Below are 20141 nucleotides of genomic sequence, written 5' to 3'. Positions count from 1 at the left end.
GTGGAATGCCGCTGTCTTTTTCGGACAAGCAATTTCAACAATGGCTCCACCAGTCGTCGCGAGGACAGGCAGATGCCGTGCTGCTTTGAAAATGTATAAAAGGCGAGTCTGCGCGACTTGAAGACAAGCCAGACGCTGTTATCATTGCCTTCATCATGCGAACCTGGTCCTCTTCCCTCGCCCTCGGGTGCTTAATAGCGCCAATCCCGACTCTTGCCCGTACCATTGGCGCAAGAAAAACAGAGTCTACCCTCTGCGCAACAGATAGTCGGCAGTTGGTCAACAATGGAAGTGACATCTGGACTTACCAGACTTACAAGTCCTCCAACGTCACACCACCATACCTGTCGATCAACCGCACTGGTGAGGATTTGGCATCAGGTTTACTCTTCATTGGTCAAGAGGATTCTGAAGGGTCCGGCGTGGAATCCGTGGCGCCTTTCATCATTTCCGATGACAATGAATTGGTCTGGGGTGGCCCCACGGGTGAATCTTCGAATTTTCGCCAACAGTACTGGGGAAAGAAGTCTGTTATCACTTTCTGGACGGGCACAGGCGAAGCTGCGTATGGTGCCGATGTCGGTCGTGGATGGGGTGAAGTGCAGATTTATGATGACAGCTACAAGCTGATTAAATCGGTGTGTTTGCAACTTAACTTGACCATGCCGACTGGTACGACAACAACTTGCGACGCCGATGTTCACGAGTCGACAATTACTGAGGACAACACCATGTTGGTGACTGCGTACAACACATCTCAAGCGGATTTGACATCGCTGGGCGGGCCTAGTGATGGATGGGTTTACGATTCTATTGCTGTTGAGATTGATCTTCGCACGATGGAGCCTGTGTTCATCTGGAGCCCACTCGCTCATGTCGACGTCAACTTGACTCACTACGCGTACACCGGATCCAACCAGACCGACCCATTCGACTGGTTCCACATGAACTCCATTCAGAAGTGGGGAGATTACTACCTGATCAACTCGCGGCACCTGTGGCGTACATTCTTGGTGAACCGCCAGGGAGAAATTGTCTGGTATATTGATGGTCAAGATGGAGGAGACTTCGGCAGTATCCCTACCAATGGAAACTTCGTAAGGCTCATCACTCGATACTTCCTCTCCTCATTGCTAATTTCAACAGTCCTGGCAACATATGGCACGCATCCGCAACACCTCTACTTCCAATGAGGTCTTGCTCAGCTGGTTCGCCAACGACCTTGACACAACGACCGCTACCAACCCTTCAAAGGGTACCACCCTCCGCCTGACCCTCCCTCCCAACGCAAAGAATCCTCCCATCCTCGAGACCGACTTTTACGACCATGAATACCCCGTTTCCTCCGCCGCCGAGGGCTCCTTCACACCACTTGACAACGGAAACACCCTGATGGGATACGGTGACGAGCCATTCATTAAGGAATACGGTCCATCCGGCGATGTCCGCTGGTCCGCACAATACGCAGACAAAAACCTAGGCCAGAGCTACCGTGTCTACAAACAAGAATGGTCCGCGACTCCATACTACCGGCCCAGTCTCGTAGTGGCCACCGCCTCCGCGGAAGCGGATACTCTGAGCCAGTGCGCCGGAACTTCATCAACCCTCAGAGGCTATGTCAGCTGGAATGGAGCTACTGATATTGAGAAGTATGAGGTCTACGTTGGCGAGAGCGCCAGCAGTCTCAAATCGCTAGGCGAGATTGAGAAAAAGGGGTTCGAGACAGAGTTCTCGCTGCCGGCTGGCACTAAGGTTGTGCAGGTTGGTGCTGTGCAGTCCGGCCGTGTTGTACGGAAGTCTGACGTTGTGCGTGTTTGACTGAGTGGTTTGTTGATACAGAGCTTAAGCTCCTAGATGACTGCATGAGATACTGCATACTGTAAATAGATCAATATGTCGAATGATGAATTTGAACAAATCTTCAATCAACAATTGGATTCAAATGGTCCGGAAGAGAACACTGAAAGAATTGTGTAGCTGATCTTATTTCCTTAAATGTTGGAAATCTTGGCCCCGCCAGATGATTAAGCCCCGCACCCACGGCCCGGCGCAACAGGGATGCTGCTCCAACCTACTTTTCTTTTCTTGCTCAACGGCTACAATTTCAGCTTCTTGCATTCGTTTAAAAGGTTTGTTGTGCTTGTGACCCCTATTCTACCTCTCCTCTCCTGATGCCCTCAATCTTCTCCGAGGGCGTGCGCTCGAAGCTAAACAATTTGATATCAAAAGCCCCGAGCTCGATGGATTACCCCAATCAGCCCAGTAGACCCTCAAAAGGACTATTGCTAACATCAGCCACAGACACCATGGCGCCCAAGACAATTATCGTCACAGGAGCTTCCCGGGGTAAGGTTCCTCGAAATGCCCACCAAGAAGTCAACTGACACACCCTAGGTATTGGCCTCGCGATAGCCAAGTACCTGCTCACAGCACCGCAGTCCCACAATGTGGTGGTGGTGGCCCGCAGCCTTGAGCCACTCCAAAAGCTCAAAGAGCAATACAGCAAGCAGGTGGAAGTTGTGAACGGCGATCTTGCCGACTTCTCTCTTGCCCAGAAAGCCGTCGATATTGCCATTGAGACCTTCGGCCAGCTTGACGGCATGGTCCTTAACCATGGAATTCTCGGCCAGACCGGTAACGTCGCCGTCACTGATATCGCGGAGTGGCAGGCAGCTTTCAACGTCAACTTTATGAGTTTGGTTGCTTTCGTGCGTACCACTCTATCTAAAGCTTTTGATATTACAGACACTAATAGCTACGCAGGCCAAGGCTGCTCTTCCGGCTCTCCGCCAGTCTAAGGGAAAGATCATCTTCACTTCCTCTGGTGCTGCGGTAGGTAAGTACCGTGGCTGGGGAATCTACGCTGCGACCAAGGCTGCCATGAATAATTTTGCTCAGACGCTGGGTTCTGAGGAGCCGGATGTTACATCTGTCTCTGTGCGGCCTGGTATGGTTGATACTGAAATGCAGCGGGAGCTACGCGAGGTCCACGGTGCGACACTTGATGCCGAGATGCACTCCAAGTTCACTGGGGCCCACTCGAACGGCAAACTTGTGAAGCCTGAGCAGCCGGGCCATGTTATGGCTAAGCTTGTGCTTGATGCTCCGAAGGAGTTGACCGGTCTATTCCTTTCGTATGTTTATGCATTCGACTCCGAAGATTGAGCCAACGCTAATGGATTACAGGTGGAACGATGAGGAGCTTAAGGATTTCCAGGAATAGAATTTTCATTTGTAGTTTTTTTCAATATAGAGGTAAAAATCTGCATCTATACGGCAATCAGTATCGAAGGCCATAAAATTCATGAGTGAAATTTTCATTGTGGGTGATTGTAATCAGCCGAAAGATGAAAAGCATTTACATATTATAAGCATCAGGTGCAACACACCTTCATACTTAGCATGGAATGTAGGGTGTTCATCATACAATGGGGTGTATTGGAGTGTAAAAGAGGATTATCGTACCATTTGAGTCTGAATACCGAGGGTAGCTAAAGCCAAGCGGACATGAATAATCGAAGTTTTCACCTGTGATCTTGGAGGAGTTAGCGAGTGCGTTCAACTCCAAATGTTTTGAAATGCAAATTGAGCAAGTAACATTATCAGTTCGTCCGTTTGGAAAGACAGTGTAGATCACCATGGTTTTGTAAGATAGGGGCGACAACGAAGTTCATCATAGTAGAAATAAAGCAAAAGCAGAAGAAAACAAAACAGCACAAGCTTACCATTAGTGCCCTACCTCAGAACGAATCTGCATCAAGATTCACTCTGAGGAGGATATCGAGAGAACTCGAGTCGATTGAAAGAGTGAAAGAAAGTAAAACTGTTGAAGGAAAAATTCTCTACAAGTACCCATGAAGGCGGTGGGATATTTCTGCCGGCAGGAAAATATATCGCTCCGAGGCGCGCGCCGCAAATGTTAAATAGGAAGCGATTCAGGCCCCACGCTGATCCCCAAGAAATTCTTCCCTTTACTTCTCCGTTACCTGGGTTGGGTCGCTGTCTTATTCTGGTGTTCTGGCTTATTTTCTATCATTATGTCTGATCGTGAATTCAGCTGTATGTTCCTTCCTTTGTTTCCTAACCAACCCTGCGCTCGCAGTACGCTAACATGCCTCGCTTTAAAGCTAACGATGACCTGTCGCTTCCCAAGGGTAGGTCGCAAATAATCTCTCTTTCATGTTCTGGATATTTCGAGGTGGCTCTGTCGACGCGATCTCTTTGACGGAGTCTTTGATATCCCGCGTCGCGGCTCCAATCCACCAGCGCGTCCCGACTTGCCAGTGCCCCGCTAATCTAAAATTAAAATAGCAACGGTCCAGAAGATCATCACTGAGATCTTGCCTCCCTCCTCCGGTCAGACCTTCTCCAAAGATGCGCGCGACTTGCTCATGGAATGCTGCGTCGAGTTCATCACCCTGATTTCCTCCGAAGCCAATGACATCAGCGAAAAAGAAGCCAAGAAGACAATCGCATGTGAGCATGTTGAGAAAGCACTACGGGATCTTGGGTTTGGAGACTATATTCCCGATGTCCTTGCTGTTGCAGACGAGCACAAAGAACAATTAAAGGTACGTTTGTCCGGTCTTGCTGGTTTTGATCAAGTTAAACTAACCTTTTTGATTTTGCCAGTCCCGAGAGAAGAAACAGAGCAAGATGGAGCAGAGTGGCCTTTCGGAAGAAGAGCTTCTGCGACAACAACAGGAGCTGTTCCGGTCTGCGACTGAGAAGTACAATGCGGCGGAGTAGGACGGTTGTTCCAAAGACAACCTTGGAACTCATGCTGGTCATAGAGGAAAATTGCGGGCGTTTCTGCTTTTGCGTTTATGGGAGAGGTGGGACTGGAGTTATCATGCTTTCTTACTCTTTATTCCGATCATGAACCGGTAATCTAATGGTTTTGATCTTGCAATGCATTATGAATTCGAAATACTATGTTCGATCAGTAGTAACTGTGTGAAAATCAATCACAAGCCCTTCTTGTAATTTGAATCGAATAAAAGTGCCTAGTGCATTAAAGTCCTCTTGACTACAGCAGTAGGCATATTTGCATACAGATGTGGACCCGGCAGTAAATTTGAAAGGTGGTGGACCTGCTACCAAAGCTGCTACTAAAGCTGCTACATATATAGATGGATTATCCACCAACAATCCATGATGAGGGAAGATCCAAATGTTAAGCTAAGAGCCGTTTACATGAGTATGAGTAATATTGGAGTGAAAAGTGAGAGAAAGAAAATCAGGTTGAATGTCAATGTTCTCATGTGTGCAATCTTGTATTTGCTCCCATTTGCTCCACTTCCCAATTGCTTTGTACCGCCCACGTGACATTGCTGCCAAGACTTCGGTCAAGCCAATCCAAAATGAGAACCCCTAGCCGTCGAAAGCGTGACAAGGCGTTGAAGGAAGCAGCTCTGTTGTATCCTAATCGCAGTATTAGCACAATGCCACCCTTCAAAGATGAGCACATTTTGGTATGTACTGAATCCTCGAAGCTCACGCATTCCCAATCAGAATTCAACTAATCTCAACCTCACCAGCTCATTGCGCCGGGTTCGCAAATGACCCTAGCGCAACTCGGTCTGCCCGAAACATTCACCCCCGCGCGCTTTCGCTTCCCAACGCGCATGTTCCCCGCTGAAAAGAAGGGTGAATTCGAGCCATACAAGGTCCGCGAACGAAAGCGTGATGTTAAGGTCAATAATGATACCAATGGTGCCATTGAGCACAAGGCTCCGGACGTGGAGATGAAGGATGGCGATGCCACCGCTCAGGACAGCACAAACGGCACCGAGGAATCGGAGAAGACTGTTCAAGAGATCTTTTACGAGGAAGATGTCACGTCCGAAGAAGGCGCCGTACATCCAATTCAGAACGGGCGCATCGTCGATTGGCCCTGCTTCTTCGCTTTGTTGACCCACATCTACAACTCTCTCAGCCCGCCATTTCACACTCCGATTCTATTGGTGTCCCAGCCGGTCTGGTCGGCGCGCGATCGTGAAGCTATCACTCAATTCGTCTTTGAGAAGTTCAAGGTCCCGGGCTTCAGCATGATGGATGCGGCTCTTGCAGCATGCTACGGTTTTGGTGTGCAGACCGCAACTGTCATTGATGTTGGTAAGGGCAAGGTCGACGTGACGGCAGTGACAGATTACGCGGTCAATGAGCATGGCCGAGGCATTGCGTTGGAAGGCTGTGGCGGTGATGCCATGACCGATCGACTCGTTGAGCTGCTTGGGGGGAAGGGCTTCTCTCGGGAGATGTGCGAGCAACTCAAGCGAAGCAACATCGCGGAGATTCTTCCCCCTGGCGTTACTTTGCCCGGATCTGCAGCTACCTCCCGCCAAGGCGCCAATCCTGCCGCTGCCGCCTCGACTGGCGGGGGCGATGGAGTCGATGCTATTCCTCGTGGCCCTGGTGAAGGAACTCAGACCGGTGGTGAGACCAACGGCGAGGAGGACGAGGGCGTGTTGGATGTCGCGGCTATCGTCAGTGGAGACACGAATGAGTACTTGGCCAACATGGAGAAGGAAAAAGCAAGCAACAAGAAGGCGGGCGCGGACCCAAAGCAACCTCGTCTTCCCAACTCTAAAAAGGAGAAGGCGACCTTCCAGTTCGAAGAATTTGTACAAATGGAGGGAGATAATACCTCCCAGCGCTACATTCGCAACTCTCGCGAAATTGAGATTGGTGTTGAGCGCTTCCTTTTGGCCACGCCTAGCCAAAAGGTTGGAGATCGTCTGAGCAATGGTATCTTGGAGGATATCGCTACTCAGATTCACCACACTATCCTGGCTGTCCCTGATGCTACAAAGCGCAGTGAGCTATGGGACTCACTCATTATTGTTGGATGTGGTAGTAAAGTCCGAGGTATGCGGTTCCCCCCTTGTGAACACAAGAGCTCCTACTAACTGACATAAACAGGCTTCATCCAGGCCCTGCTTGCTGTTATCAACAAAAAATTCATCCTCTCCCCATCCGCCACAATCTTCACCTCCGAGATTCCTTCCACTTTCACTACTCCCCCTCCCGACTGGTGGAACTAATACTCCTGCTCCCATGGGCATGCCCACGCCTATGTATCACCCCGCGGCCCCCGGAGTAAGCCAACTCCTGGTGAACGCCACTCACAACCAGCACGGTATGCCCATCCCAGGCACACCTGGCATGGATCCTAATATGCCGACCCATCACCGCTCGACCGGCCACTCCCAGACCCCGACCTCGGTCAAGACCTTGCGACTCCCGGAGTACTTCTCTGATTTCAAGGATCAGGGTAACAGCAACGCTCCTGGGTCCAGCACAGGTCCCAGTGCTTCTACAGGCGGACATGGTCCAGAGGAAGCCGCCTTCTTGGGTGCCCAGATGGGAGCCAAGGTTTTCTTCGTGCTGGATCAAGGTCTCTCCAAGGGCTACATGAGCCGTGTTGAGTACAATGAGAGCGGACCTTCGGCCATTCACGAGTATGTTCTGTAAGTCAGCAGGGCTGGGTGCTTGTTGGCTATTATGGTTTCTACGAATGAGCGCGGATTTAGCTTGTCTGATTTTTTATGGCGAAGGGGACCCGGTTATGTTCTATGATTTTTTTTCTTGTACTTTACGCTGTTGCAATAGTGCCTCCTAGAAAAGCATTCGGTTGCAGGTGCCGTGGACTTTTGGAGTTCGGTCCATTTCCCATAGGCTCAATATTCATTTGAATTCGACTCAAATCTACCAAAATACTTTGCAAGTCCAATCCCAAGCGTTATTTGTACTACTTTAACTCTGCCATCATTGGATAAATTCGTCAAAGTGGGACCGCCGATATGGTCACGTGTTGTCTCTTATCGGTCGCGCCTCTGATCTTAATAATCTTTGATCTTCATCGACGCCACTTCACCTCACCCACTTTGATAGTCACTCCCGAGCTTCTCATTTTATATCCTACGGAGCTTACGCGGTTTTCTCTTGCGACTTCCTCCTCCACAGATCTGAGCGACTCTGCAACATTTCTCCGAGAGTCATCGACACTAAGTCGCAACCTTGAGTCTTCTCCAACGATAGACAGTTTCAACTCGTGCAACAACATTCACAATGGGTCGCGCTGAAGCTGGCACGGCGAAAGCCATCGGCAACAAGATCAAAGCCAAGGGATTAGGTCGTCTGAGATGGTACTGTCAAGCCTGCGAGCGCCAAATGCGAGACGCAAAGTAAGATCCTTTCACCCTTTAGTGTTATTCAGCTAACATTTCATCGCAGCGGGTTCAAGTGCCATATTACTAGCGAAAGTCATGTCCGTCAAATGTTGATTCTCGGAGAGAATGCGCCAAAGGCTATCAACGACTTCAGCCAGCAATTTATCGATAACTTTGTGAATAACTTGAGAACCCAGCACGGAGAAAAGAAGGTCCATATCAACCACTTCTACAATACTGTTATCAGCGATCGCGAGCACATTCACATGAACAGTACAAAGTACGTCATTTCCTCGTCTGACTGTCAGTTCGAGTGCTGACCTGTGACAGATTCCAATCTCTTACTCAATTCGCCCAATACCTAGGCAAGAACGGGATTTGCCGAGTGGAGGAGACCGAGAAGGGAATTTTCGTATCATGGATCGACAACTCGCCCGAGACATTGCGGAAAAGGGAGGCTATCCAAAAGAAAGAGCGGGAGGAGAAGAACGATGAACAGCGAGAACAAAGAATGATCATGGAACAGGTGGAGCGCGCCCGCAGCGCTGCCAAGGATATGAAGGCCTCCGCCGAGGAGGAAGATGCGGACGCAAAACTACTTCAGCGAGAGGAAGGCGAGAAAATGACCTTAAACCTCAGCTTTGGTCCGAAGAAGACCGATACAAAAATCGACACAAAGACCGATTCTTCGAAGTCGGAATCTCCAGATGTGAAGGATACATCTGGCACTGGTTCCCCAGCTGAAGAGGCTGCGCCGGCACCTGCCAAGATTTCCATGTCATTTGGTGCCCAGAAACCAAAGAATGTGTTTGCTTCGGCCGGGAAGAAGAATCCTTTGGCTGGGAAGAAGGGTCCCATGCTTGTGCAGCCTAAGAAGATGACTGAGCAGGAAAGGATTATGAAGGCGGAGATGGAGGCTATGGAGCGTAAGCGATCTCGTCCAGACTCGGGATTTGCGAATCAGAAACGGCCTAAGTTGGCGTAAGATGAAGTTGGATTTGTACATTAATTTAAATCATTATACCCCGCCAGAGTGGCGATGCTAAATGTTCATATTTTCAAGGACGTACCGGGAACTAGATCTTCAATATTAAAAACCTCGGGTATTCCCAAGGTGTCCAATATACCTACCTATTGATGCTGTGTTCAAAATCTCAATCATATGATATGGTGTGTTCACCTTTCAACATTCTACTAGTCGGGTATGTATGGATGTAGCGGGAGAGATATATATCCACACCCTAGAACAAGATCACCATAATGAACCTCAAGTGCTTGGAAGCTAGCAATCAGCCCTCGATTTATATACCGATGATAAGTAGTAGGACCTTGGAGCATTTGGATTCATGATCGATTGTCCGAGATATTCCACATGGAGGAACAATACAACACCAAAAGGTCGCAACATCCTTGGCCCAAAAAGCGACACACAATTTGTTCACATCGGATAAAATTGGCTCATAGGTTCACAAAATGTAGCCCTTACATCAAGAACAGCCCGGGTGGTCTAGTGGTATGATTCGCGCTTAGGGCAGCAACTCCTAAGCACTCCTGCGCGAGGTCCCGTGTTCGATCCACGGCTCGGGCCTGTTATCTTTTTGGCAATTCTTTTTTCTCCCTTGTATCCATTATGCCAGAGCCTCTCCAACGTTAATTTAATTTACAATTTTTTTGGGGTTCACACTTGACCGTCTTTTATCAGGCCAGCCAAGCCTATCAAGGGAAACCTTGCTGCCGATCAAATGACCGAAAACCACTAGTCCAATGGGCACCCGGGTCTATGGAGCCGCAAACTATATACCCCAACAGGTACTTTCTACCCCTAAATGAGTCGGTAAGAACGCGTAGATGTCACAATTGACTATGTAATTAAATATCTGACCGATGCTTTATCCTGGACAATGCACTAGTCCATGTTTTTGTACAATACCAATCAGTTCAGACCGTTCTCGGCATTCTCGCCAACAGCCGGAAATTCATATTCGAGAGCAAATAAGGGAGGATAACAGCTCCTCATTCTAGGCCTTATTTGTCACGGTGCATGAGTGTGAAGAGGAGAAATGCAGCGGGCTCTTAGACTCACCATTCTCCACTATGCCAACAAAACGAAAAGCAAAAAGAAGAGGCTTGCATCATCCGTGAATCGAACACGGGCCTCGTCGATGGCAACGACGAATTCTACCACTAGACCAATGATGCTAGTTCATGTAAAGAGTCGCGAATAAAAGTTATATGATCCAAAATCAAAACTCTATCCTATCCCATTCCAGTTAACTTCTATTTCATCCAGTTGACCATTGACCGCGAATTTAAGGATGTGGACCCACTTTATAATTCTCGAGCCAAGGATTATCTTTGGCGATAGTACAGCGGCCAGTGCATGACTTCATACCCAATTTTCAGCATTCCACAGATGCACATGTGCAGTTGTCCACATTTATGCAGTTCATGCCCAATGGATAGATCCAATCTGAATGTGGGCTATCCCCGGCCCAATGGCTCGATGATCTACTTGTTAGTGCGGGGGAGAAGCCAAACCTTCATTAGTCCGAGATAGTGCTCACGGCTTAACCCCAAGCGTCGATGGTAAAATCTTGCATCCGACAAATCAGGCGTCATAGCATCCTCTCGTCCCACGTTTTTGCATCCTTACGCGGGGATTCGATCTCCACATCCAAGATTTGCCCAGTCCTGGAGCATGTCGATCAAAGTAGTTACCCCGACTTCCCCAGTTCTCGGGGTTCCCATCAAGTCCCAAGTGCCGATCCCCTCCGGAAAAGTCGGTCGCATTGGAAATAGTTCCCCAGCTATAAATTATCCAGTGCAGCCAGTCCCCGAAACACAATTTCTTTCTCCGCATAGTGGAGGTGACTCCTGCAATTGACATTCATAATGGCAACCTCTGAACCCCACCCCGATCTTAACAAATTGGAAGCTGGTGAGACACATTTTACCAATTCCAGTAACTCATCGCAGCCACATAACCAGCATGCTTCCCAATTTGATTATGGTCCCCTGGCGCATGTCAATACCGCCGAAACACGTCTCGCACCGTTCGGTGGCGAGTTCCAACCTGGACTCTATCGTCCTGTGACGGACCGAAAGGTTGCGAACCCTGCTCCGCTAGGTCTTTGTGGTTTTGCTCTTACGACATTCGTTTTGGGCTGCGTGAATATGCAGACTCGTGGGATTACTGCGCCGAATATGATTGTTGGGCCTGCATTTGCCTATGGTGGATTGATTCAGATTCTTTCTGGAATGTGGTATGTGCTGCAAGACATTGAATGGTGAGACGAATGTTAATGCGTATATCTTTAGGGAAATGGCGATCGGAAATACTTTTGGAGCTACAGCCCTGACGTCGTATGGCGGGTTTTGGATCTCGCTGGCTATATCATTCACTCCCGGTGGATTCGGTATCCAACAAGGTTTAATCGAAGCTGACAATGGGAGTTTGGGAATGTTCTATGACTCCCTGGGACTCTTCCTCATGGTACACTCTCTTCCTTTATAATTTTCCTAGGCATGTTCTCTGACAAGTATAATAGGGATGGTTCATCTTCACCTTCCTGATGCTACTCTGCACTGTTAAATCCACCGTCGTGTTCTTCTCGCTCTTCTTTGCGGTCGACCTCGCTTTCCTCCTTCTCGGAGTCGGCTACATGAGTCGCAACGAACTGGAAGAGCCAAACGCAAAGGTAATCAAAGCGGGTGGGCTTTTTGCACTCGTAGCGGCTTTTCTGGCGTGGTGGGTGGCTCTTGCTGGTGTTGCCGACAACAGTAACAGCTTTTTCATTGTTCCTGTTTGGCATTTTCCATGGTCCCCTAAGGGTAAGGAGAGCCGGAATAAGGAGAAGGGAGGTGCTTAAATTTCCTGTCCAGTGGGTAGTCGAATTATAGACACATGAGCACGGCTCTTGCACATGATCTGTGGCTTATAAAATACTACAATATACAAGAATGCCAAACATTCATGATATAATTTTCTTCTTGGAATTTTAACGAATTGAGTGCGGGCTTATAAATCATCAGGAGTATCCAAGAGCGACAGATGGCGCGAGCTTTTGATTTCGCCGCGACAGATTATCACGCCAGTCATCTCCCTTCTGGCTAGTAAAAATCAAGTCCATCTCCCTCAGAATTTCATTGCTCACATCAGTCCAACCTTGACTAGCACTTTTTGGAACACAAGATAGAGGAACAATGTCGAACCGATGCCCAGCCCACTTCCCATGAGACAGATTCAAACCATGTCCAACATCAATAGGCCGACTGGACCATGAAATGCGCGAGATCAGAACCTCTGAGAACCCCAGAACGTCGATCTGAGGTCCATGAATGAAAGACTCCTTGAGAGCAATGACCTCACTACGAACATATTCCTTCGTTGTCAGATTACGCAGAATCCATGGCTGATCACGCGGATAAAACTCCAACATCTCAGGCTTGAGACCCATTAGAATCTCAGTCCGATCGGCCTCAGACATGGGATGTTCAGCCTCCCACCTCTTGAACTGATTCTCAAGCCTCTGCGATAACGATTGTGAGCCAGTTTTCTTCCATTTGTTATCAATGGTGAACGTATCAATGTGGTGCACACGAATCAACTGCGCTAAATCTGCCTGTTCATCCGCACTCAACAACCCCGGTGGAAAGTCACTTGGATCACTATCGTCGCTTACGCAGATGATCCGCTCCCCAGCCCAAGGCGCCAAAAAAGACACGATACGGTCCTCAATATGCGTCAAGCCTACAGCCCAGAAATAACGGTTGACCAGGCTCAGAGACAAGACATCCTCGATTTCGTCCAGACTATCGAAGATGAGATTGTGGACCTTCGATGGGAGTGCATAAAGCGAGTTCGGTTTTGTCTTCCTATCCGGACCACAGATATCCTTAGAATCATGTTGATCAATTCGAGCAGCCTTGTCCCAATGGCTTTTAGGGAGGTTATTGGTTCGTGGTCGCTTTGTGCATTCTTCCTCTTCTTCGTCTTCGATGTTCTCGCCTGGGTCTACCTGTAGATTTTCATGTCTAGACAATGTCAGTGACTATACTACAAGCGACCAAACCAACAGACCTGTGTGTATCGAGCGGAACTGCGAGGAGAGGTACGATGTTTGCAGCACTCCCGGAAACTAAAGCTTCCATAAGTTCGCCGAGAGAGCCCGTCACCTCTCTGCGACCGGGGGCAATTATACGCCAGAGTTGTTGCATGAGTTGAATTAAGGCGCGATCTACGATTTGTGATGGTTTATCTAGGCTGAGTCTAAGGCACTCAAGGGAGGCGTTGATCCACGTCAGACATACGTATATTGTCGCTCATTTCCCACCGGAAGCAATTTATTCTATAGTTTTCTAAAGGAAGCTCTTGAACATTTGAGCTGGCCTTTGCATGGAGGAAGTATTGGGTTCAAGTTTCAATACAGAGTAAAGAAGCCTAGCTAAAGTCAATTCAGGCCAATGATCCCACACAAGCTGCAATTGGTGACGTCACGGTATACCGACTATCAACAAATACGGTGGGGAGCAGGAAGTTGACGATGGTCAATCTTCGGAAGGGTTCAATTTCAGGTGCAATTTCTTCACCCAGACGTTCAGCAGTTTCTAGTGGACCTAGAAAGTATTATAATATTCGCTAAGGGTGAAATAAATAGCTGGTGATACTGACTCCAAACCCTCCCAGAGCTTCACTGCTTAGACTGTACCCCCAACCTCAGAAATTTAACACTTGTTCCCATCACTACAAGACTGATCACACTGATAAGTTCCAATCCAACTATCATCCCCATAAACATCTAACCCCATAAACCACCCATTCAAAACCTGATGCAAATAGTCCAAATTCTGAGGCACACCATTACTCTGACCCTCGGCGGAACAAGGGTAATCCTCCGTCAGGCCCTTGTCGTTATTCAACCCACTATCAGCAGTGAACCACCCGTTGTAAGACCCAAACGCCACAAGCGCATTTCCGTCCGCAGAATCCAACTGCGTCTTGAAATACTTCGTGCCCGCGTCAACGTTATCCTGGATCGAGTCTGTGCACTGGCCATTCGGGTAATTTTCGCAGGATACTTGCATCAGTCCCGGTGTTGGCCCACCTGCGTCAGCGTTGCAGGATGATTCTTGCATGGCAATTACGGCTAGGATTACCGCATCGACGTTGTAGGTTGAGCTGGCGCTTTGGAAGTAGGAGTCGTATTGCTGGCAGGCAGAACCGATGTTGTTGTAGAAATCGGTGATGGAGATGTGAGTTATGTTTTCCAGGGCGAGGAATGGGGGGTTCCAGCCGTTGGTTGTTATGCCGGTGTTGAGCCAGTCTTCAGATCTAACTGATGTTAGGACTTGATCAAAGGTCTTTTGAGAGAAGTAGATGCGTACCCGTTTGGTCCTGTGCTTGAGGTAGTGTCGTCTGTTGCGCCCTGGGCATCGGGATTTATTCCCACACCGGGGTTTGCAGATTGGGCATTTGTAATTGAAGCCACAAACGTGGCGAAGAGAGCTATCTTGGGGAAGGCCATTATGAAATAAAAATTCGATAGACAATCTGTCCAGAGGGAAAAGAAACATCGAGGAATGTGTCAGTATTTATACCTGAGATGTCAGTTCGGTGATAGCCTGGGGCGAAAATCACAGTACGGTTGCCTCGGATATTTTACACATGTGCATGCAAGGAACATTCAAAAAGAGATGTCCTCAGCAGTACTAAGAAGGACGAGTCTCCTAAACTGGTAACTCATGCAGGCTGACAGAGCTAGTGCTGGGGCCATAGAATTATGGAGCAAGGTACCAGTTTCTGAATTGAGTATGAACAGGGACGATCACTTATTCTCTGCAGAATTAATTTCAGGGTCGGCCAGGGTCCTCATGACAGCTAATCTTTATTATGCATTTGAAACTCGTGTTTTGATTTGGATGTCGATCGTGAGTTTATTCAAGCGTCAACATTTATTATTTAGTTGGAGTTTAGTTGGAGTTTAGTTGGAGCGGACCTCGTCATCCAACCCGATGAACAGGCTGTTTAGGGAAGACACCCGAGAAGTCAGGTATCTACGAAGCTTTCAACTGAATATTATAGATTAAATTATCAAAGCCTGTATAAAGTGTGTAAATTTGTGAGACCACAACTTCGGGAGAACCGCTCTCCATAGCCTGTTCGCTATATGGGAATGGCCACCAGTATACAATTTGCGGGGTGGATGACATACGGTGGAGCCTAGCCACAATTCGAAGTCCAAGACGTTCAATCAATCATGGTTTCATTGGAAGATAATGTTTTCTACTGTGAATCAAGAACTAGAAGCACCAGTAAGAGTCCGGCATATCTAGTTATCTAGGCTAAGCTAGAGTGTTCGGCAAATCGGGTTAGATCAAACCAAAAGCGCTAAACATCATGACGTGATTCGTCCCCAATCAACAGAACTGGCTAGGCACCATTCACACCTGAGCTCCGGCGGGATTTGATCCGTCTCTCTTTCCCCTCAAGAAAGAATCGACAACATTCTCCTAAACTGAAGAAGACTGGGATCATCTATCTCTCGCCCCTCGAACAAGGTGCTGGCTCATCAAGCGCCATCAAAATGGCTAGTCGTCTAGTCGAAGCGTATGTACTGACACCCTGGCAATCAAAATCGAGATGCTGATTGAATTTGCAAGCGATCTGAGTGGTGGTATTGTGCAGATCGATGTGGGGGAATCCAATACCCCGTTTGATGTTCACTTGGAACTCTTATGTACCTGTTCTTCATACTTTGACAACAAATTTTCAAGTCGTTGCGACGAAGCTATTACAGAGCCATTCATTTTCTTCCCAGACGATGATCCGCAAGTTTTTGCTCAAATCATCCTGTGGATGTACCGTGGCGACAATTCTGTTGAGGAGCTCAAAAGCAAGGAACTAGACTTCCTGATTCGACTTTGGATTCTGGCCGGCAAACTCGAAATGAAAGATTTGCAGAAATTGGTGATGGCGATATGTGAGAAAAAGTCCGGACATATGGGCCAAGACACAGTCAATTACATCTATTCCCACACCTTGCCTGAATCCCAAATGCGGCGTCTGGCAGTGGACATAGGGGTGCGAAGCGCCACTACGAAAGATTTTGAGAAAGAAAAAGGGAAATTTTCGCGGCCCTTTCTGGAGGATCTGTGCGCTGAATTGATCAAGAAAAGAGTGGATGCAGATTTGCCTATCCCTTTGCGCAATTTTCCAGAGGATCGTCATTCCACTCGCCTATCACCATCGACCGACCTTGAGGAACAGATATTCCGACCGGAAGGGGAGGTCGACACCAAAAAACCTGCTACTGTGGCCCAGATGAATTCAAGGAGGGTCAAACGCGGAAAAATTTAAGTCAAGGATGCCGGCCTCCTTCACGGCCGGTGGCGAAGCAGAAGCTCAGGAACAACAGGATCAGGCCAAGGATTCTTACAAATTCAACTTCCATAATCTATGACCTGGATCTGCCATGACCCGAGACATATTTGGATGGAATATGGGTTTAGCTTGATGAGAACGGAAGTAAGTTTATGAATTTCACCTCAGGTTGGAAGTTTTAGTCTGAAATTTATAACCCGTAATTCTGTTCTTTGCTATCGATGGGCTCAGCGAGAAAACCGGTTGTATGTTATGTCTTCTAGTAATTATACCAGCACTGATCCTGAAGTGAAAGAATGATGTGGTGGACGTGCAGGTGGCAGAATCGCACTACCTCAGTTGTTTGATGCGTAGAAATGGGGACTAACACAGCGCGTCATAACATAATACAGCTGTACGGAGGGTTTCTGCTCAAAAAAACGTACTGGACCGCTTTTTTACTTCGAAAAAGAAGTGACTCTTCTCTAAGCTTCGTCAGGAAGCGAATATCTTCCGTGGGCCAAGGTAGTCTTTATTCTTGATGAGCACGGCAGTTCTTGGTACGTCGTTAACGCATCTGGCTCAACACACATAGCTGATCTGCATACCTAGTCCTCTCTAGTTGTTCATCTGGTACATACGACCATAGGGTGTGGAGAACAGGGCTTCCCGTCCGCTCAGCCGTACTTAAGCCACACGCCGGTTAGTTAGTAGTATGGTGGGTGACCACATGCGAATCCTGACTGTTGTATGTTTTTATTTTTGTTTTCATTTTTTTGTTCTTGATCTTTTCAGTGGAAAGGGCTGTAAAAAAAGTCATTCAAATCTTGGAATTGGACAGTCAATGCCTGCAGAGTATCCTGTGAAGCCATCGTCAGATTGTAGAGCTTTGACATTCAATACCACCTACATTGCTCTGCTCAATGGCCATATTGACACCGGAGAAGAGTTGGTTGGTACCTGATTGCATCTACCTGAAATAGAATAACCTCATCTGACACGATAATAAATTCGAAGTAAAGCCTTTGTCTTGGATAAATTAAAATCTACATTATTTACGTTCGAAGAAAGCCCAGCTGTTGATCCATAATGCTTCGCACAATCTCCTCCCATGAGCGCCATTGCATTCCAAGCTCATTTTCTGCCTTTGACGTATCGGTGAGCGTGGAAGCGCCTTCAGCATCCTCTGTGAGCTTAGCACCAATATCGGGGTAGTACTTGTGCACAATGCGAGCCACATCCTTCCATGTTGTTGGCTTTCCTGCAAGCAAATACTTGGACCCACCCTTAATTTCCGGGCCCAGTGCTTTGATTTGCGCTTCAGCAACATCTTGAACATGCACACCCGTGATAGAGATACCTCCAGCTGCAGCTCCTTCCATCACACCACGCCAGATGACACCATTAGATCCTGATCGGATCCCTTCGGCGGAGGTTTGCACCAGGTTATGCCCGAAAACGAACGCCGGATGAAGAGTCACCAATGAGTAATGTGGTTGATTGGTCTTCCAAAAGTCCCATGTTGCCTTGTCCGCAAGCAATTTGGAAGCTCGGTACAAAGTCATTGGTGCTGCGGCAGGGTTCTTAGGATCGACGAAATTTGCCAATGGATCAACAGTAAGATCCCAGTCGTTGTCCTCTATGTATAGTATTAGTACATTTTCAATATCCGCCAGAAGCAGCACTTGTAGATCACGTGTTATATCTCACCTTTTATAACACCACCCTCTGGTATTCCAGTGAGGGGAAACAAGGAAGCGATAGAAGAAGTGATTACAACCTTCTTGATGCTCGGAACTCTGTCGGCTTCTTTGAGAATAGCCAGTGTTCCGTTTACCGCGGGGGTGAAATATGTTTCCTTATCTGTCCCGTGGGTAAGAGGTGACGCGAGATGTAAGACATAATCCACTCCATCGAGCTTGCCTCTAAAAGAAGCCTCCACAGTGAGATCTGAGATGACGACGAATTCTATCTGATCGCGATAGCTTGACAGTAAAGCTTTGAGCTTATCTGATTCCTGCCGGACACAAATTCGAAGTCGATAACCTGCCTTGAGAGCCTCAAGAGCGGTGGCGCTGCCGATAAAACCAGTAGCACCAGTTATGAAAACCAGTGGAGCGGACATGATTGTTGTGATTTCTGAAACCATGAGAATCTCAACAGGCGATAGATAGGATGATCTTAAATAGTTGAGAGAGTATGCATGTCATCAATATGCATTTGTCATCTATGAGGCGGAATTCAACCTCGGCTAGGTACGATCACTCATCATTAATTCGACGAACTTCTTGAGATTGGAATTGGTAATAAATTGGGTAAATTTAAAAGACAACTTATTAAGTGTATTTTCTCCCAGTAATTGGTCAATGCGCTACGTACTTCCAAGGTTTGCATAATTATTTATTCTGGTTGACATAATGGAACAAACATAACTTACCATGCGCAAACATTTGAACTGATAAGCCGTGTACAAATGGAATCGGATACAAGGATGTAAGCCAAGCCCAATTCGCTGGCTACTATCCGCTAGTTGCCTCTATCTCATCCCATCAAGATAATCAGAGTGACTTGCTCGGTGGAAAGGGTACCATTTCTTATAACATTATCACTTCTACGACCGCCCGTGGTGGCCTAAATTACCTAGTGGGCCTGGCTACCTTGAACAAAGTCCTCTCTTACTTGCGGATTGATTTCCTCATATCTTGCACTATATATTTCTTTCCTTTGCAGGGTCTAGTACATACGACCATAGGGTGTGGAGAACAGGGCTTCCCGTCCGCTCAGCCGTACTTAAGCCACACGCCGGTTAGTTAGTAGTATGGTGGGTGACCACATGCGAATCCTGACTGTTGTATGTTTTTGTTTTTCTTTTCTTTCTTTGTGTTGGGTTGAATGCCCTTGTTGTGCACCATTATTCCTTATTCGGGCTCGGTCGGCTTACAAGAATGCACCATCATACTGGATAGATGAAGGCGCTGTAAAGCAAGTAAAAACTGTCCGCGAAATGAGAAGCGCCGGGAGATTAAATTTCATAGTGTTATTCATGAAAGACGCGTCTCACTTCTTGACTGTTCCGATCATGTATACTAAATGACCTGTTCGAAGGGCGGGACTCTCTTCTTCATTTCCAATCTTTTTGCCATTCCTTTTTTCTTTCTCTTTCTTTCTTCTTCTCATTTTCTCTTCCCATCGTCAAGTGTTGGCATTGGTAGCTGTCCGGTATATAGAAATTTACGAGGACGAAGCTGGGCCGAGCAGACTTGCTGATCGCTATGCTACTATCAGCCGGCTGGGTGTCGCCCGTAAGAATGGGGTGAGCGCCATTTTGCAGTCGCGCGACCGAAATGGAAAGTGCTAATGCGCCCAAGGTAGATTCAATTTACCCTGACACCTCGCAAATTCTGACTATAGACTACCAGCCACTAAGTTGGGTCCGGATTGCTGTTTTGGTCTGGTGATTTTTTAAATATGATGAAGACCCAATTCTGAAAGCCAACACCGAGCCGCCCCCTTTTGAGTCCAGAAAGAAGAAGTTTACCGATGGTCAGAGCTGCATTCTAGCATGGATACATCATTTCCTCCTATTCATTGCTGATGGTCTTAGACGG

The 20141-nt window shown here is 47.6% G+C and overlaps 11 protein-coding genes across 11 annotated transcripts; 8 read left to right on the top strand and 3 right to left on the bottom strand.

The window, feature by feature from the left end:
• Nucleotides 1-155: 155 nt before the first annotated feature.
• On the top strand, nt 156-1818 carry N7503_007689 (arylsulfotransferase family protein; the record flags this gene model as incomplete). The annotated part of the gene is made up of 2 exons (XM_057067236.1): nt 156-1097; nt 1147-1818. The coding sequence occupies 2 exons, from the start codon at nt 156-158 to the stop codon at nt 1816-1818; spliced, it is 1614 nt and encodes a 537-aa protein (XP_056920917.1).
• Nucleotides 1819-2306: 488 nt separating this feature from the next.
• Nucleotides 2307-3223, top strand: N7503_007688 (SDR family oxidoreductase; the record flags this gene model as incomplete). The annotated part of the gene is made up of 4 exons (XM_057067235.1): nt 2307-2346; nt 2395-2708; nt 2764-3134; nt 3187-3223. The coding sequence occupies 4 exons, from the start codon at nt 2307-2309 to the stop codon at nt 3221-3223; spliced, it is 762 nt and encodes a 253-aa protein (XP_056920916.1).
• An 814-nt stretch (nt 3224-4037) lies between these two features.
• On the top strand, nt 4038-4835 carry nctB (negative cofactor 2 transcription regulator complex subunit NCB2; the record flags this gene model as incomplete). The annotated part of the gene is made up of 4 exons (XM_057067234.1): nt 4038-4059; nt 4128-4154; nt 4312-4571; nt 4633-4835. 4 exons carry the CDS (start codon nt 4038-4040, stop codon nt 4747-4749), a joined length of 426 nt encoding a protein of 141 aa, XP_056920915.1. The 3' UTR covers nt 4750-4835.
• A 528-nt stretch (nt 4836-5363) lies between these two features.
• N7503_007686 (uncharacterized protein) lies at nt 5364-7046 on the top strand (the record flags this gene model as incomplete). The annotated part of the gene is made up of 3 exons (XM_057067233.1): nt 5364-5474; nt 5541-6870; nt 6925-7046. The coding sequence occupies 3 exons, from the start codon at nt 5364-5366 to the stop codon at nt 7044-7046; spliced, it is 1563 nt and encodes a 520-aa protein (XP_056920914.1).
• Nucleotides 7047-7059: 13 nt separating this feature from the next.
• On the top strand, nt 7060-7476 carry N7503_007685 (uncharacterized protein; the record flags this gene model as incomplete). Its single annotated transcript, XM_057067232.1, has 1 exon — nt 7060-7476. The coding sequence occupies one exon, from the start codon at nt 7060-7062 to the stop codon at nt 7474-7476; it is 417 nt and encodes a 138-aa protein (XP_056920913.1).
• Nucleotides 7477-8055: 579 nt separating this feature from the next.
• On the top strand, nt 8056-9159 carry N7503_007684 (putative C2H2 finger domain protein (Kin17); the record flags this gene model as incomplete). The annotated part of the gene is made up of 3 exons (XM_057067231.1): nt 8056-8189; nt 8239-8454; nt 8505-9159. The coding sequence occupies exons 1-3, from the start codon at nt 8074-8076 to the stop codon at nt 9157-9159; spliced, it is 987 nt and encodes a 328-aa protein (XP_056920912.1). The 5' UTR covers nt 8056-8073.
• A 1907-nt stretch (nt 9160-11066) lies between these two features.
• On the top strand, nt 11067-12043 carry N7503_007683 (acetate uptake transporter family protein; the record flags this gene model as incomplete). Its single annotated transcript, XM_057067230.1, has 3 exons — nt 11067-11437; nt 11493-11667; nt 11723-12043. The coding sequence occupies 3 exons, from the start codon at nt 11067-11069 to the stop codon at nt 12041-12043; spliced, it is 867 nt and encodes a 288-aa protein (XP_056920911.1).
• A 159-nt stretch (nt 12044-12202) lies between these two features.
• Nucleotides 12203-13391, bottom strand: N7503_007682 (uncharacterized protein; the record flags this gene model as incomplete). Its single annotated transcript, XM_057067229.1, has 2 exons — nt 12203-13208; nt 13255-13391. 2 exons carry the CDS (start codon nt 13389-13391, stop codon nt 12203-12205), a joined length of 1143 nt encoding a protein of 380 aa, XP_056920910.1.
• Nucleotides 13392-13898: 507 nt separating this feature from the next.
• N7503_007681 (putative extracellular soluble lytic transglycosylase) lies at nt 13899-14698 on the bottom strand (the record flags this gene model as incomplete). Its single annotated transcript, XM_057067228.1, has 2 exons — nt 13899-14505; nt 14559-14698. The coding sequence occupies 2 exons, from the start codon at nt 14696-14698 to the stop codon at nt 13899-13901; spliced, it is 747 nt and encodes a 248-aa protein (XP_056920909.1).
• Nucleotides 14699-15813: 1115 nt separating this feature from the next.
• Nucleotides 15814-16530, top strand: N7503_007680 (BTB/POZ domain-containing protein; the record flags this gene model as incomplete). Its single annotated transcript, XM_057067227.1, has 1 exon — nt 15814-16530. The coding sequence occupies one exon, from the start codon at nt 15814-15816 to the stop codon at nt 16528-16530; it is 717 nt and encodes a 238-aa protein (XP_056920908.1).
• Nucleotides 16531-17588: 1058 nt separating this feature from the next.
• On the bottom strand, nt 17589-18658 carry N7503_007679 (ketoreductase sphI; the record flags this gene model as incomplete). Its single annotated transcript, XM_057067226.1, has 2 exons — nt 17589-18172; nt 18244-18658. 2 exons carry the CDS (start codon nt 18656-18658, stop codon nt 17589-17591), a joined length of 999 nt encoding a protein of 332 aa, XP_056920907.1.
• Between the last annotated feature and the right edge of the window lie 1483 nt (nt 18659-20141).

Source organism: Penicillium pulvis (assembly GCF_028828015.1).
Source record: "Penicillium pulvis strain IBT 33274 chromosome Unknown contig_5_segment0_segment0, whole genome shotgun sequence".
In the NCBI taxonomy this organism is placed as follows: Eukaryota; Fungi; Ascomycota; class Eurotiomycetes; order Eurotiales; family Aspergillaceae; genus Penicillium; species Penicillium pulvis.
Note: the sequence above shows the minus strand (reverse complement) of the source record. Positions and strands in the feature narration are given on the sequence as shown.